This window comes from Cladophialophora immunda (assembly GCF_000835495.1).
Source record: "Cladophialophora immunda strain CBS 83496 unplaced genomic scaffold supercont1.2, whole genome shotgun sequence".
NCBI lineage: Eukaryota > Fungi > Ascomycota > Eurotiomycetes > Chaetothyriales > Herpotrichiellaceae > Cladophialophora > Cladophialophora immunda.
In genome coordinates, this window is record NW_015622542.1 from 4,949,983 (window position 1) to 4,965,859 (window position 15,877).

The 15,877-nt window shown below is 54.7% G+C and overlaps 6 protein-coding genes across 6 annotated transcripts; 2 read left to right on the forward strand and 4 right to left on the reverse strand.

The window, feature by feature from the left end:
* Window positions 1–175: 175 nt before the first annotated feature.
* On the reverse strand, window positions 176–3,386 carry PV07_03970 (uncharacterized protein). The gene is made up of 2 exons (XM_016390735.1): window positions 3,340–3,386; window positions 176–3,287 (listed from the first exon to the last, which is right to left on the reverse strand). The coding sequence occupies exons 1-2, from the start codon at window positions 3,354–3,356 to the stop codon at window positions 401–403; spliced, it is 2,904 nt and encodes a 967-aa protein (XP_016252637.1). The 5' UTR covers window positions 3,357–3,386; the 3' UTR covers window positions 176–400.
* Window positions 3,387–4,726: 1,340 nt separating this feature from the next.
* PV07_03971 (uncharacterized protein) lies at window positions 4,727–6,663 on the forward strand. Its single transcript, XM_016390736.1, has one exon. It carries the CDS (start codon window positions 5,196–5,198, stop codon window positions 6,507–6,509), a length of 1,314 nt encoding a protein of 437 aa, XP_016252638.1. The 5' UTR covers window positions 4,727–5,195; the 3' UTR covers window positions 6,510–6,663.
* A 689-nt stretch (window positions 6,664–7,352) lies between these two features.
* On the reverse strand, window positions 7,353–8,694 carry PV07_03972 (uncharacterized protein). Its single transcript, XM_016390737.1, has 5 exons — window positions 8,558–8,694; window positions 8,404–8,490; window positions 8,150–8,336; window positions 7,584–8,062; window positions 7,353–7,490 (listed from the first exon to the last, which is right to left on the reverse strand). The coding sequence occupies exons 1-5, from the start codon at window positions 8,661–8,663 to the stop codon at window positions 7,420–7,422; spliced, it is 930 nt and encodes a 309-aa protein (XP_016252639.1). The 5' UTR covers window positions 8,664–8,694; the 3' UTR covers window positions 7,353–7,419.
* Window positions 8,695–8,723: 29 nt separating this feature from the next.
* On the reverse strand, window positions 8,724–9,806 carry PV07_03973 (uncharacterized protein). Its single transcript, XM_016390738.1, has 3 exons — window positions 9,329–9,806; window positions 9,172–9,270; window positions 8,724–9,117 (listed from the first exon to the last, which is right to left on the reverse strand). The coding sequence occupies exons 1-3, from the start codon at window positions 9,761–9,763 to the stop codon at window positions 8,971–8,973; spliced, it is 681 nt and encodes a 226-aa protein (XP_016252640.1). The 5' UTR covers window positions 9,764–9,806; the 3' UTR covers window positions 8,724–8,970.
* A 1,708-nt stretch (window positions 9,807–11,514) lies between these two features.
* PV07_03974 (uncharacterized protein) lies at window positions 11,515–13,369 on the reverse strand (the record flags this gene model as incomplete). Its single annotated transcript, XM_016390739.1, has 4 exons — window positions 11,515–11,692; window positions 11,746–12,888; window positions 12,945–13,077; window positions 13,150–13,369. The coding sequence occupies 4 exons, from the start codon at window positions 13,367–13,369 to the stop codon at window positions 11,605–11,607; spliced, it is 1,584 nt and encodes a 527-aa protein (XP_016252641.1). The 3' UTR covers window positions 11,515–11,604.
* Window positions 13,370–13,837: 468 nt separating this feature from the next.
* Window positions 13,838–15,634, forward strand: PV07_03975 (homogentisate 1,2-dioxygenase). Its single transcript, XM_016390740.1, has 3 exons — window positions 13,838–15,247; window positions 15,309–15,380; window positions 15,433–15,634. Exons 1-3 carry the CDS (start codon window positions 13,981–13,983, stop codon window positions 15,573–15,575), a joined length of 1,482 nt encoding a protein of 493 aa, XP_016252642.1. The 5' UTR covers window positions 13,838–13,980; the 3' UTR covers window positions 15,576–15,634.
* Window positions 15,635–15,877: the final 243 nt, after the last annotated feature.

Genomic DNA, 15,877 nt, shown 5'->3' on the forward strand with positions numbered 1-15,877 from the left:
CCCGAGCGAGCAGGTCGCCGATGAGAAGAACTCAAAAAAGACGCGCCATCAAACTTCACGTCAAGAAACTCCTTGGACTCCATCTTCCGTCAATAATGTTGGCTTTTCAGCGCGCAGCAAAGCCTCCGGTTGCCACCGCAGCAACAACCTCGCCCCTGGGAGACGGACTCAGCAACACTTTCTTCCGGTTCACGCATTTGGAAAGTACTCTCGTAGGTTCATGGATGATCGTGATCTATCCTAAGAGCAAGTCAAAGCCAGTGCTGGCTTGAGTAGTCGTAGTAACGGGGATGTTCCAACGTGAGCTGCCCTCATCTCCCATCTCCCTTCTCGCATGGCAGAACGTCACGTCGTTATGACCTATACGAGGGCTCTTAGAACTCCAGCAGGCACTTCCTTCCTATGCAATATTCACAAATTCTCGCTTCTTTCCTCTGGTCATGCCAGCAGCTGCCCCATCACCCTCCCGCCATGTCTCTTCATCGACGTACTCTGTTTCCCCAGCGACTTCTCTCACTCTCCGCCCCAACACTCTCAGTCCCGCGAGGTTAAACCCAAGTTCCCCTTTCTGCCTCATCAGCGTCCTTCTCAGCTTGCTCCTCACCTCCTCCAACATCCCTTTCATCGCTCTTGAACTCACAATCTGTCTTTGATGCGTCTTCAGCATAAACAACAATATCCGACAAGTCAAGGGGATGGCCCGGCCTTCTTCAGCCCAGAGCGCGAGGAATGTGAAGAGTGCGGGAATCTGAGAGAATGACAGGACGAGGAGGGCATCTTGGAGAGACGCCGAGGGGATCTTTTGGAAGGTGCTGAGCACGTAAGTTGATGCCGACATATTGCTGTTAGCAAGGAAGATCGGATTCCGCTGCGGAGGTGCAGTTTTGGGATTTGTTCTTCTTGCTTTGTCGTAGATTCGCATTGTTTCGAGATCTTCCACGCCGATTTCCAGAGCTTCCGCGATTTTCTCGCCAGCCATCAACGTTTGAGCGGTCTGCTTGCCGGCAGGGCCTGCTTCGACACTGTCCGTGTTCCCCTCACCGTCGACCTCGTTCGCATCATTGTCCAGGGATGTCAGGAGTGTGTTCTCGTACATGTCCTCGAGTTCCTTTTCTCTTTCTTCCTCCAAGAAAATCTGCTCATCTGTCTGTTGCCATATGCGGATGCTCTTATCGTGACTCGCCGTCACAACAAACTCCCCGGAATGCGCAACTGCCATGGCCCAAATCTCCCCCTGGTGACCCTCCAGCTTTTGGATCTGCTCAAACTTATCTGCATCATAATATTTAATCACCTTATCCTTGCTGGCCGAGAAGAAGTGATGGCCGTTGCCTTCATCGTTATTGGGGATAAATTTCACGGCGAGGATACTATCTTGGTGGGCAAAAAATGCCTTGTGACAGTCGCCAAAGTCGAGGCCCCAAACGCGGACATTCTTGTCAGCGCTTGACGTGACGATAAGTTTGCTATCGTAACTGATGTCCATCGCTAGAACGGGGAGTTTGTGGCCGTAGAGAGTAAGGAACAGTTTGAGCGTGTCGGTGAAGAAGACCTTGACAGTGTTGTCGAGTGTGCTGACGGCGAGAAGTCTTTCATCAGGGGAGAAACAGATGGTCAGAATGTCGTCGCTGACTTTAAGCGTCCGGGTATGGACGAGGGTGAGTTTTGCGCTTTTCCGCGTGGTGCCCAGCACTTCTTCCTGAATGACTTTGAACTGCCAGAATTTGGCACTTTTGTCTGCAGACCCTGTGAGGAGAGATTTGCCATCCGGGCTGACTTGAAGAGACCAGATGTCTCGGTCGTGCGCATTGATAGTATCCAGCAGCGTAGATGCGGCGATATCAAATACTTCAAGCGTCCCCTCTCGAGTCCCCACAACAACGATCTTGTCACCCGGCAGAAATGCCACGCAAAGAGCGTGACCACAATCTAGGGTTCGCAAACAAGTCTGTGTTCGTGTGTTCCATATCTTCAAGCTGCCCTGGGAGGCGGTGGCCAGCATTCTGTCATCCGAGCTGACTGCGACGCAGCGAATGTCTGTACGATGGCCCGGCATGTCCACGGTGAGCGCACGCTGATACTCTGGGGCTTCAGTGGATTTCTTCTTGTCTGAAGCCGCCACTTCGAACAGCTCAAGTTGATTGTTTGAAGTGGCCACCAGGACCCGGATTGACTTGCCGGACTTCCCCCCAGCCCAGTCCATGGATCTGACTTTGCCCCCCGTACGTACAAGAACGTAAGGCACAAATATGTCCGCAGCTGTTGCGTTGGAGATGTCTGTCGGGTCTTCAACGTTGTCGGCGACATCAACGCCTGAGTCGGCATCCGTTGCTCCCTCCTTCTCTTTCCTCCTTTTCCTCTTCCGTGCGAGGCTTTTTCTTAGTTCCGTTTCTGAACGAATCCGCAGTATCTCGACGGCTTTGTCGGAGCCGTGCACGGCAACCAAGTCGCGTTTTGGGTGGAATGTGATCCCTAATGGCCGATCGCGGCCGTGCCGGTACAGTGTTCCCTGCTCCTGCAGGATATTTTGTCCACCTTGGATGTTCATGCCAACGCTCTCCTTCAAGACGGCTTCGTTAATGGACCACACTTTCAACTCGCCGTCGTTGCCGGCGGTGATGCACCCGCTGCCATCCCTCGTGAGTCCGAGAGCCCAACATTCTCCGTTCGTTTGTGTCACATGCGTCTCGATACAGTGCTGGGTGGACAAGTCCCACAGTTTAATCAGAGCATCTTTGCTGGTAGATAGAAGGGAATCATGGGATGCAGAGTCACCGTCGAGCGCGTCCCGAGCGTCGCCAGCGGTGAGGAAATTGAGCGAAGTAATTTGGTCCTTGTGACCACGGAGACGATACAATCCCACCTCGGCGACCAAGTCCCAGAGGATGATATCAGTATCCTTTGACCCGCTGGCCAGACGAACTCCAGAATGATCAAATATGAGTTGTGTGATCGCTCTCCTGTGTCCATTAAAAGTGATTATCACCGTTGCTGTTCTCGAGTCCCAAATTCGAATTTTGCCATCATCGTAGCCCACAGCGAACACATCAGGGTCAACCTGACTTCGGCAGATGACGGTAACGGCGGCATTATTGTCCTCGACGTTCCACTCCCCAACTTTTTCCGACTTTTTTAGATCCCATACTAGGACTGCCTCGTTGGCGCCAGCATAGGCACGACCGGCGCCACCTCTGCTCGCAGCGTCCTCATGCTCGGATGTTGGGTCCCAGACGACGTTCGCGGAGGCTGTACAGATCTGGCCAAAGGTCTTGCTGTGCTCGAATTTGCTGAATACGTCAGTATTACTCTGTCCAACTACAGGATTTCCTTTTCACTTACAGATATGACTTGACCATTGCGGGGGGATTTGGCGGCGCAAAGTCGAGTGATGCCGACAACTTTTTTTTTATTGAAATGCGGAGAAATTTCGCGGCAACCAGTGCAAAAATGCCAAGATGAGCCAAAGCCGTTAGCGCTCAAATGACATCTTCTTTCTCTTATAGGACGCGAGATTAACACGGTATAGGGCTGCACATAAAACGCGTAGATCGCAACTACCTGTCTATATTCCTATTGCAACACCATAAAGACCAACCATTGCAACTACCTCAAACCGCCTATTTTCAACGATCTCCTGGGCCAGAATGCCTCGCAATCAAGATCGCGCCACTCGTAACGAGTATCGAATCGATCCGAGCCTCCCAGGCGAGAAGGGTCAACGCGTTCAATGCCGCCATTGCGATGCTATTATGGTTGCGAATACCACTCGCCAGCGCCAACACCTAGTAAATTGCGATCTTTTCCAAGCAGTCCTGCCTACTCGTTCGCTCAGTGCACAAGCTCGGTTTCAACCGCCGCAGAAGCGGCCTCGTACCGAGTCTCTAGTACAATCGACCCTCGACATGGGCCTCTCCAAGGAGCAGAACGAACATATCTCTCGCCTAGCCGCGCGCATGAGCGTCGACTGTAACCTACCGATCACGATCTTTGAACAACCCTACTGGGCCGCCTTGATCCGCGCTCTCAATCTTTGGTGACTTCTGCGGGAGTGTGGAGCAGCGATCGCGCTGTCTTTGATTTCGCCCCTTTACTCTCAATCCTTGATTTTGAAGCCTCCTAGTAGACCCGTGACAGAGTGAGAGGACTTGGATCATGGAAGGCGTGAGCCGAGCTAGTCTGCATCGTGGCACAATACACAGGGAAATGGTATAAGAAACCCCAGCCGAATAGCCTCGTAGCCTTGCGACACTCCGTCCGAAAGGGGTATATGCTCCACCGGACTCTTGGCGTCTTGGCCACTGTGACTGCGCCCTTTTTCGAAGCGCAGTCGATGAAACAGCATCACGGCTCTCAAGACAGCATCTGCCGGGCTCAGGGTAGTATTTTGCCAACGGCTAGCATAGGAAGAGAGGTTTGATGCATCTCGGAAAGGGCCGCGATATCCAGAAGTAATACACACCGCTTCCTTGTCGTGGGCGGAGCACTCGGTACCAGTCCGGGTGACAAAGCGTCAAAGACAGGACAAATATAAGGCTCAATTGGGGTATTTTTGACTGCTACCAGGCTGCAGTAACAAAGGCCTCGTTAAATGGGGCCGTTGCTGGGGTCACGCCATCAGATGGGACTCGGTGGCATGAGCGAAGGAATAATATTAGTCTTGGAAATGGCGATATAAAAGCCGGACGGAGTGGCTTCTCCGCGGCCACGTTAAATTTCTCCCCTCCTCCCCTCGTCCACTTTTGCAAGCAACTCAACTCAGTACACACCGCGACAGCTCTCTGTCTATGTTGGCCCTACAAGACAAATGGCCAAACAACAATCAATGATGAGAACTTGTAAAAAAGCACAGTCAGCATCGAGTCAACATGTCTGTCTCGACACTGCGTGCGCTCACTGACCCGTCGCTGCATCACCATGCCCGCGGAGTTCTGTCCATCTCACTACCAACCTCCTACTGTAGCCTCTTTTTTGCGGCCGATTCTCAAGGTGGGACGTGGTCTGACAGGTCGCCTGTCGTTGTTTACGTACTCGATTGTCTTCGTCCCCATGGAGTGTGTGAAGTGAAGAAGCGTCGACGATGGTTATATAAACGCTTGAGTCTGTTCTGACTGCTTGCAGGAGAATCAACGCACCCATCTCGCCTCCCCCCACCAACCAACAACAATCCTGATCGTTGAACATAGAGCCAAACCAAGATGCTGACCTCCACTCAAGTCCCTGCACCACTACGCGGCGATGAGCCAGATGTTGACACAGTCGAGCCGTCTTTGTCTCCGCCAGCGCAAAAGCCCGAGCTGAGCCCCGAGCACCAGAAGATCGTCAAGTCGACTGCGCCCGTGCTGGCCGAACATGGCGTTGCCATCACCTCGCACTTTTACAAACGCATGCTGTCCAACCATCCGGAACTGCGCAACATCTTCAACTCGGCACACCAGAGCACGGGGACGCAACCTGCCGCTCTCGCCCATGCGGTGTGGGCATATGCCGCCAACATCGACAACTTGGGCGCCTTGACCAGTGCCGTTTCCCGCATCGCCCACAAACATGTCAGTCTCGGGGTCACGCCCGACCAATACCCCATTGTCGGGGAGAACCTGCTTGCCTCCATCCAGGAGGTGCTGGGCGACGCCATCACCCAACCGATCTTGGACGCCTGGGCCGCCGCGTATCAGCAACTTGCCGACATCTTCATCGGCGTGGAGCGTAGCCTGTACGAGGGCGCCGAACACAGCCCCGGCGGCTGGACCGGGTGGCGCCGGCTCAGGGTGGCGCGCAAGGTCGTCGAGAGCGACGAGATTGTCTCGTTCTACCTGGAGCCCGTGGACGGGGGCCCGCTGCCGACGTTCACGCCGGGCCAGTACATCTCGGTGCGGGTCTTCCTGCCGGAGCTGGGTGTGTACCAGCCGCGCCAGTACAGCCTCTCGGACACGGACGACGGCAAACACTTCCGCATCTCGGTCAAGAGGGACGCGGGCCAAGGGGGCCCCGCGGCGCCGCCGGGCCGCGTGTCCAACGTTCTGCACGAGCAGCTGCCCGCGGGCGCCGAGCTGGACGTCAGCAACCCGCTTGGCGACTTCACCCTCGATGTCGCCTCGGACGAGCCCGTGGTGCTGATCAGCGGCGGCGTGGGCCTCACGCCCATGCTGTCCATGCTGGGCACGCTGGTCGAGCGCGCGCCGACGCGGCCCGTCGTCTTCGTCCACGCGGTCCGCAACGCCAAGGTTCACGCCATGAAGGACTACCTGGCCCGCGTCGTCCGGGACAACCCCCAGGTGTCCAAGGCCGTCTTCTACGAGGAGACCGAGGCCGCGGACCGTCCGGGCGTCGACTACGATTTTGTCGGCCGCATCGTCCTCGCCGACATCAAGGACAAGGTCCTTCTGCCCAACGCGAGCTACTACCTGTGCGGCCCCATCCCGTTCATGCGTCTCCAGCAAAAGGCCCTCGAGGACCTCGGAGTCCCTCCTGAGCGGATCCATTCTGAAGTGTTTGGTTCGGGCGTCGTTTAGCTAGACAGCTCGGTGTCGATTTGGTCCTTGTCGAATAAAAATACTACAACGATACAGCATATCATGGGAACAGGTGCGAGGCGTCGGAAGATGGGGTCGATTAGACCTTGTTGTAAATCTAGATGATCATATAAAATACATTTTTTTTATCACAGTTTCTTCGTCGGACTTTATATCTCGATCCCACTTTCGAGCTTCGACGTACTGATCCTTCTATTTACCAATGTAGGTACCCAGCGAGCAAGGACCTGGCTAGTTTGTCACCTCAGGAACGGTATAGCTTATCAATAGGTGTGGAGGATGTGGTAGCTCCAGCAATGCCATCCAGTCGAGGCCATCCTGACAGGTCGGTACGTGTCCTGCGGCTGGGTTACGCATGTCCGAGTCATTGCGATGGCAAGGGAAATCCGAGGAGCTGTCCCACATGGTACAGGTCATCTCCTCTCCACCACTGTTTCTTTAAAGTGAAACAGTTTGGGCGAGAACAGGACCTCCCCGTGGCTAGGCCTGCCATCAACGATGAGTGCGCCTTGCAGTGTCAATAGTAAGTTTGAGTGGGATTGCACATATGGACGCCCACGCGGAAGCCCATATAGATTGAAAGTGGCAACCAGCTCATTGCCACCTTTGAACATCATTATGCAGCTTTGCGGCGGGTCAAAGGCTCGATCATCGGGAAGAAATGAGATGCCCATGGCTGGAACACCCCCAACAAGGCCAAAAGGCGTCTCGCGGACAAAGGTGGACTATCACGACAGCCTCGCGCGTATGATGGGACCCCTGAAATTCGTTGTCTTCCCCTGGAGCTTTCCACGTTTACATGGACACCGACTCCAGGAGATGGGGCATTTGGGTTCTCTCTTCGCGACATCAGATATTAAAAAAAATTAACGTTTATCCTACCCATATTTCAAGTCTTTTGATATAATCTACCTCCCGATATCTCCTTCTCAAAGGCAATCGCACCGTCCAGGCCCATCACTAGATGGAGATTATGTCGGTCAGCACTCGAATTTTCCACGCCCGGTGGGATGAGTCGCCATGGGGCCAAGGACTCGAGGGAAATTGACCAACCTTGGAAGAACTCCCTTGGACCCATTCCCTGCGCCGTCTCGACGTCGGTGCCCTGGGTGATAACGGCGCCGTACGCCTTCCGCAGTGCGTGGACCGCCGACACGGCCCCGGCCAGAGGATGCCATGTGATCTTGAAGCCCATCTCGAGGGCTTCCTTGTTGGTGAAATTGGGCGTGGCCCCGTTGGTCGGCAGGTTCAACACCATCGGCAGCAAGGGGCCCAGCTCCCGCGTGACCTTCACAGCGTCTTCTCGGGACAATGGCGCCTCGACGAATCCGATGTCCGCGCCGGAGGCCCGGGCGATCTTGATCCGTTCGATGGCTTCGTCGAGGCCGTGTGTTTGGAGCGAGTCCGTTCGGGCGATGATCAAGGGAGCCGACGGCCGACTGGACCTGGCAGCTGCGGCCGCCCGGATTCTCTGCGCCCATTCTTCGCGCGAGACGACCTCTTTGCCTCCGAGATGCCCACACCGCTTGGGCCTTTGAGCAAAGGTTAGATATATACATTTTTGTCCTCTGAGAGCCGCATCATCGAGCCATCACACTGGTTTTGGTGCTTGAACTTACATTACCTGGTCCTCGATATGAAATGCGGCAGCCCCAGCTCGCTCATACATCTGTACTGTCCGCGCGATGTTGAGTGCCGAGCCAAACCCCGTGTCTGCGTCTGCAATGACGGGAGTGTCTCCGGCGATGGAGGTCAGCGTGAATAGCGTCGAGATGAACATATCCTGCGTCGCAATGCCCAAGTCCGCTGAGAAAACCCTTGCATTTTAGTCCACGGCATTTTCGCTTCGGGGTTTCTGGTTGATAGCACCTACGCTGCCCTAACCGACTGGCCGCCGTAGCAGCACCGGACATGTATAATGCGGGGGGGTTTGTCTCAAGAGCGACTCGGCCCGATATACCTATTCCACAAAAGAAGTCTAAGCGACATGATCTGAATAAAATGATAGGCGTGGAGATGCCCCATACCGTCGAACACGCCCAGGGACACCGTCAGGAAGTTGGGATCTTTCAACTGAGCACGGAGACGCTCGGCTCCGCTGGCATAACGAGTCTTGCTACCTGTAGAGTCCATGGCGATGATGGCATGAAGGAGTGAGATGGCGCACGGCAATTAACTACATGTCGGGGTCGAGCGAGGTCTTGGTGTTATATACCTCTTGCGGGTCAATTTAGCCGCTTTAGCCTTTGAATCCTGCGCAAAAACAGCCCCTCCCTGGTTGCACTACCCTCACTCTCCAGGCCACGAAGAAAACGACGGCCTCCGGCAGGCAGAGATCTGGTGGATATTGGGATGACTAACATATGCCTGTCAAGTGGTATCTGGTGCCCCGGCTATGGCTATGAGCAGCCGGCCCTTCTAGTATGGGTACTACGCAATCTCAGTCGACAATACCCGAGGCCCATCCGGCTTTCAGATGCTGGATAGCGTCCCCTTCCTCTACGACGTCGGCGTATTTTGCATCTAGGTCGAATAGATTCGCACTTTGGATTTCAGGTGTTCGATCACCGCATGCACTTCCCACGACCTGGGAGGCAGTTAGTTCGGATCCATGCAGAAGATGGACGGGCTGCACGCTCACCATGGGTCGGAAGCCGTGTTGCATGGCGTCCAACGTGGTTGCTCTCACGCATCCAGAAGTGCTCACTCCACATATCACCAGTGTGTCGATTTTGAGGCACTAGAACAGCGTCAGGCTGGGGCTGCATTCGAAAGCGAAGGGAAACCATAAAACATACTTGTAGCTCCGACGCCAACGAAGTCCCAAAGAATGCCGAGGCATATTTCTTCACCACAACCACGTCGCCTCGCTGCGGTGCGAGTCCGTCGACACAGTCGGCCAAACCTCTCGGATCGCCGTTCAGCCAGACGTCCAGCAGTTTCGCCTTGTGCCAGAACAATCCCGCATCCGCCATGTCCGGCCTTGAATACTCAATCTGGCTCCAGATGACGGGGACTCCGCCCGCTCGCGCCGCCGCGAGCAGACGCCGCATGGACTCTGGCGAGGCTGCGCCCGCGGGGTTCGATAAGAGCGACAACGGCGAGCTTTCATCAAAGTACGCTTTGCATACGTCGATGAGAATGAGTGCCGGTCGTGAACCCCACCCCATCCGATTGGAGAAGCCTGACCGTCGATACGAGTCTGATGCAGGGTGCATGGCTGCTGAAGACATTCTTCCCTGCGTCGAGTGTCGATGGTGACCGATGAGATTGCTGGCTGCCACAGATCTAAATGCATGCTTCACCTTCGCACACGTTTGGCTGCCCCATACATAAGATGATCTTGGCCTCGGCGGTGTTGCGGGCCATGTCTGCCCCTCTCGGGATTAGCATGGTGGCATGCTCCCTCTGACTGGTTTGAGTCTCCGGCAAACTCAGCCTTCTATCTCTTGCCGGCCGGACTGATAGGAGATCTGGAGTCACTGAACACTTTTGCTGCTGGTGGTTCGCCCATCTCGAAGGAAATGCCAATGAACCTTCTCAAAACAATGCCTAGGCTCAAGATCATGCGCCTTTGTGTGCTGGACCATAAACGTAGCGGGGGTGGCAGGTTTCTCATTTGAAACTGCAGTAACGTCCAAAATTAGGTGGTCTGCTGTTCCCGTTGAGGAGAAAGGATTCTATCGAACATGGCCCCGTCTGGTCACCACGACAGCGCCGAGAGCAGCACCAGGATCGTCTATCAACCTCTTGATCCCCAGTTACGGCAATCCCTGGACCCAGAATACGTGGCGTTCCACGATGAGTATATTCAGTACATTGAGCCCGACGATGTCCGCGAATGGGACCCGGAGCAGACACGCTCACGACGACTGCCAGGGAACTCTGAACCGGTTCCAGTGCTGCAGAAGGACATTCAGAGGCCGAATTTCCCCGTCCGGGCCTTCTGGCCGCATGGGTCGCGTCCAGCGCTGGGTTGGCCGGTATTGGTCTGGTTCCACGGTGGCGGATGGGCCGTGGGAAGCATTGACAGCGAGAATGATTTTTGCTCGAGGATTTGTAGAGGTACGGAGAAATTTAAAATTCTTTTTCCCCCCCACGTCGAGGATCCTTGGATGGGCTACTCGCCGCACAAGTTTCGCTGACGGACCTGATATGCATGGCCAGACACGCCCTGCGTGGTTGTGACGGTCGGGTACAGACTTGCCCCAGAACATCCGTATCCTGCCGCCGTGGAGGACGCCGTGGAGGCGCTCGTTTGGGTGCATAGCAAGGAAGGAAGCAGGACATTGGGCATAGACGCGACTCGGATTGCCATCGGGGGCACCTCTGCGTACGTTGCAAACCATTCTCGCGTTGGAGATATCGCAGGCAGTGTTGGACCGAGCTAATGCTAATTTCTTGGGGGAAGAGGCGGAAATCTGTCGGTGGTGGCCTCCCTCAAGGCTTCGCTGCTTCCAGAACCCATTCCCATCATCTTCCAGATCCTCCTTGTTCCCGTCGTGGACAATACGGCGACGGTGGAGACCGTTTGGGCCTCGAGAGCAAAAGCTCCCTGGCTGACGCCTGCTCGGATGCTGTGGTATCGCCGAATGTATCTGCCCCTTCCGGGGACGGCGTCAAATTGGGATGCCTCGCCAAATCGCGCCCCGGAGGATCTTCTGGCCAAGATGCCAAAAACGTGGTTCGGAATCGCAGACCAGGACTTGCTGGCTCCTGAGGCCCGGGAGTTCGCAACCCATCTGCGACGGGTGGGCGTGGCTGTGGAAGTTGCCGAGTATGAGGGAATGACCCATACTATCCTCGCCATGAACGGTAAGTTGTGCCTGTTACTCTCGAGTAATGTCACTGAATTGGTTGGTTGGTTGATTCTCTTGGTACCGAGGCTAATCCTGTCTATAGCGATATTTTCGAAAGGAAAGCAGCTCATCATTGATGCCGGGGACGCTCTGAGAGTCGCCTTTGCCCGGACCAGCTAAAACACAAGCAATGGGGGCTTTTTATTTCCTGGCCCTCGATATAGAATTGGCTCAAGCTATCTAGAGCATATACGAGACCATGATACGGAAAGGGTCTAATGCACCTGGTCCGACCACTCTTCGAGCAGTTGTCTTGCCCTTTCCGAACGTAACTTCATCACACAACCGAAAGAATCGGGAACACTAGAGAACAAGTTCGTCAGAAGAGGGCTTGTGGGTGGAGCAGGACAACTTACTTGGATAGTCCATCCGTGAAACTGACGGATGGTGCAATTTCATTCCCATCTGACCCGACCGCAGGGCACATGTCAACGGTAGCAAGCAAAGTGGCGACCATGATATAGACCCCTGCCATGGCGAGCCACTGACCAGGGCAAACTCTTCGGCCGAATCCGAACGATCCCTCGGGCAATGGCTCCCCTCTTCCCCCCTGGTCTGTCGGTGTATAGCGATCCGGATTGAACGCGTCAGGATCACTGTAGACTCGCTCGTCGTGGGTCATTGCGTATGCGTTTGCAAAAACCACGCTGCCCTTGGGGATGAGCATGCCTTTGTAAATGTCATCTTCCAGCGTCGCATGCGGCACCCCCAGGGGGGACAAGGGACACCATCGTGTGGTTTCTTGGAGAATCTGCTCAATGTAGGGGAGGTTTTCCCGGTCCTCGAACCCAGGAAGGCGGTCTGTCCCGACCACGGCGTCTATTTCTGCCCTGGCCTTCCTTTGGATTTCTGGGTGGAGGAGCAGGTTGAGAATGCAGACCATGATGGTGGACCATGATGTGTTTGCACCCGCAATGGATATCGCACCAGCGGCACCCTTGATATCGGCGATCGTGGCCTCGTTAACCTTGCCCGATTTCTCATTCTCCAGGTATCTTTCGAGATGTGTTCGCATGAAGGATGGAAGCGCGGCCTGTCGATTTCGGATCTCGGCTTCCGTCGCCTCCCAGGGCGCATCGTGCAACTTTTGGATGTATGCCTTGGAGACCCGGGCGTGTTCCAACACGTTCAACTTCAGCAGCCAGGTGGGAAGATACCTCAATGCAGGGAAGAAATCCACGACCGAGGCCCCCGGGACGCCACCTTTGCCTGTGGCTTCTTCCGCGTCGAGCACCATCTTGACGTAGGGGTCATCTTTCTGCGAGACGCCTAGACCGAAGCCAATGCGCAAAACAACCGCGGTGGCGTACTTCCGGAGCAACGACTCCCAGTCTGGAGGATTGGCCAGGATCTCCTTGACCGCCAGGCGGGCCTCTTGTTCTTGAATCGGGCGATAGCTCTTGCACGCGGATTGCGTGAAGGAGCTTTGCATCAATTTTCGGTGCAGCTTGAATCTCTTTCCCCATCGAAGAAAAGTGAGCGTGATACCCCATCCCATGCTAAGTGGTTGTTAGAGCTCATGAGGAGCGAAGGGCGTCGGAGGCGGATAACTCACACTTCGAACAGCACAAATCGAGGGCGGTCATTGTAGTTCGGCCCCCTCTTGTCCAGCAGATCATGACAAGCCTCGACACTGTTCAGGACGATAATTGGGCGACCGAGAACGTTGAAATAAAGAACGTCAGATCCTGGGTGCCCGGTCGTCAGTGACTGCCCCTTCCCCTCAGACGTGCAAACTCGTTATTATTAGATAGCCGTACCGTAATCCTTTCCCCATTGTGTATATTGGTACTCAGGATGAGACTTCGGGATGATGCGCAAATGTCCTATGATGGGTTCCCCTTTCGGTCCGGGAGGTAATGGCGCCTTCGATCTCGCGCGGAGCTTTTGATAGTAGAGCAGTCCCGCAAACAGAATGCCGAATGCAATTGCAATCCTGATCACCGGTGGCGACGGGCTCATCGTTGCTACCACACCCATTGTCCAGATCGTGATCCCTTAGGGCGTGAGCGACTGAATGTGATGGGACTAGAGAGCATTCCGTGTGTCGACTGATGGAGTCATATATCATCGGCACAGCAGCTAGACTCTAGACTGCAATTGGGAGTATCAAAACCCAAAGCTGTGCCGCAGAACATTCTGAACAACCAATGTTTCTTGTTACGTCAAGAACGGAATGAAGCATCGTTACTCATGCACGAAGTCTGTCGGACTATTCACCATGCTCTGGTCAATGGTCATTGAACTTCGATGGTGCGACCGTGCCGGTTGATAAGTTGCCGGCCGGCCTGCCGGAGGTGGTATCAGTGGATCGTCCAACCAAAGCCGCTCTAGATGTAGCGCTGTAGTAGCATAGTACGAGTGTTACAGTATGTCCACCCGGTGCCGGGACATTCAAGTCGGACAAGGTGGCGAATTCTAGCCTCGCAAGGGACTGCAATGTGCCACGGGGGAGTGGAGGAAGCTTTTGAAGCTCAATCGACAACTCAAGCTCAAAATCTAACTCGTAGAATCTTCCAAGTCAAAGTCGGATCACGACACATGTCCTGGTTTCTTGGGCCGGTATTCATTTTTGAAGGTTGTGGGCAACAATGATCACGGCCATTGAGTCAACAATTTCATATGGGGCGACAGCGACGTCCTCCTTCACAATAGTGCCCACGGAGTGCGACCCGTATGCCTACCAGAGTGGATGGGGCAACAGATTTGCATGCGAGGCTCTACCAGGGACATTGCCTCAAGGCCGCAATACACCACAACGGTGCAAGTATGACCTTTTCTCCGAGCAACTGAATGGCACACCATTTGTCTCTGCGCGGGCGTCGCAGCTCCACGCATGGTTTTATCGAATTCGACCATCTGTGGCACATGGCCCTCTGAGAAAGTCGCCGTTGAATGGGAAATTGGAGGCCAGATTTTCAGCCTCCAACACAAATACCCAATACATTCCCCAGGATCACTCGTGGGGGCAATTCTTGCTCCCTTCGGCCGCGGACTCTGTTGATTTTGTCCAGGGGCTCCGGACAGTCGGTGGCCACGGGGATGCCATGACCAAAGACGGACTCGCGGTTCACGTATACACCGCAAACCGGTCGATGGAGAAGACGGCCTTCTGCAACAATGACGGTGACTTTCTCATCCTACCCCAGGAAGGGCGGCTGGACATTCAAACCGAATTTGGCAACATGATGGTCCGTCCGGGAGAGCTCGCCGTTATTCCAGCGGGCATCCGATTCCGAGTCAGACTTCCCGACCACACCGCACGAGGCTATATCCAAGAGATATTCGGGTCTCATTACGAACTACCGGAGCTTGGGCCGGTTGGATCGAACGGCATGGCGATGCCCCGAGACTTCGAATACCCCTTGGCCAGTTTTGATGTCGACCAGACGGCATGGACCATCATATGCAAACTCGCGGGTCAGCTGTACGAATATGAACAGGATCACACGCCGTTCGATGTGGTCGCGTGGCACGGCAACTATGCACCATACAAGTACGCGATGGAAAAGTTCATCAACACGGCGACGGTGGACCGAGAACAAAGTGATCCATCGATATACTGTGTTTTGATGGCGAAATCCAGGACTCCGGGACTCGCGCTTACCGAATTGCTGGTTTTCACCCCCAGATGGAGTGTGCCGAGCAACACCTTCCGGCCGCCTTACTACCATCGCAATGTCTGCACCGAATTGATGGGAATGATTTACGGGACATGGCACGGATCGTCCACGGTATTGGAACCAGGCGGGCTCACCTATGAACCTTCCCTGATGCCGCATGGCGAGTCTTACGAGAGATGGGCCGAAGCGACCAGCGGAGTGCTCGAGCCTGAGCGTGTGAATGAGGGTGCAATGGGTACGTTTCCCTCTCCTTTCAGGATATCGCCTTTGCGAATTCGAGCTGACCTCAATCCTAGCTTTCATGCTTCATATCCCGGGGCATATTTCATTGACAAACTGGGCCCTCGAGAGCAGCGGCACCCTCCACGGTATGGCCCCTTTCCGCATTGTGGAAACACATGAGCTTATGGTCTTTTCCAGCGATACAAGCAGACCTCTGGACTGGGTTTGATGGAGGCTTCATGGAGCATACGGAGCAAGTGGACCAAGAATTGGCCGCATGTGGTCTTCCGGGACTGGCGAAGCCCAGTACAGGCCACGCTGCTCCCCCAAAAGCACCTTGACTTTATTATCGACGATGAGCTCCATGGACGGTGACGAGGATACCAGCATTTTTCGGAACTAGACTAGAGTTCAATACTGGTTCAAATTCAAGCATGTCTCAGAATCCACCGATAAGCTGCTAGCCATAAAGGGAGAGTTCTGCACGACTTAATATTGGTCGTCAATCCGGTGTAGATATACCTCAGTGATCGAGTGCTGTTGTGATCACATCCCGTTCGGTTATCAACGAGTGGGGAGGAACGCTTAACTAGGCCAGCGACCACGAACCCCCTTAGCCCCGGGGCTCTGAGGCGCTCGAGCT

Excerpts from the sequence above, each read along its gene's own strand:
- PV07_03971 (XM_016390736.1), top strand. The coding sequence starts at position 5,196 with ATGCTGACCTCCACTCAAGTCCCTGCACCACTACGCGGCGATGAGCCA.
- PV07_03972 (XM_016390737.1), bottom strand. The coding sequence starts at position 8,663 with ATGGACTCTACAGGTAGCAAGACTCGTTATGCCAGCGGAGCCGAGCGT. Across the intron at positions 8,491-8,557 it reads GTCCCTGGGCGTGTTCGACG|GTATATCGGGCCGAGTCGCT; the intron begins GTATGGGGCATC and ends TTTGTGGAATAG. Across the intron at positions 7,491-7,583 it reads TCCAAGGGAGTTCTTCCAAG|TGATGGGCCTGGACGGTGCG; the intron begins GTTGGTCAATTT and ends ATCTCCATCTAG.
- PV07_03973 (XM_016390738.1), bottom strand. The coding sequence starts at position 9,763 with ATGTCTTCAGCAGCCATGCACCCTGCATCAGACTCGTATCGACGGTCA. Across the intron at positions 9,271-9,328 it reads CGTTGGCGTCGGAGCTACAA|TGCCTCAAAATCGACACACT; the intron begins GTATGTTTTATG and ends ACGCTGTTCTAG. Across the intron at positions 9,118-9,171 it reads AACACGGCTTCCGACCCATG|GTCGTGGGAAGTGCATGCGG; the intron begins GTGAGCGTGCAG and ends ACTGCCTCCCAG.
- PV07_03975 (XM_016390740.1), top strand. The coding sequence starts at position 13,981 with ATGATCACGGCCATTGAGTCAACAATTTCATATGGGGCGACAGCGACG. Across the intron at positions 15,248-15,308 it reads TGTGAATGAGGGTGCAATGG|CTTTCATGCTTCATATCCCG; the intron begins GTACGTTTCCCT and ends CCTCAATCCTAG. Across the intron at positions 15,381-15,432 it reads GAGCAGCGGCACCCTCCACG|CGATACAAGCAGACCTCTGG; the intron begins GTATGGCCCCTT and ends GGTCTTTTCCAG.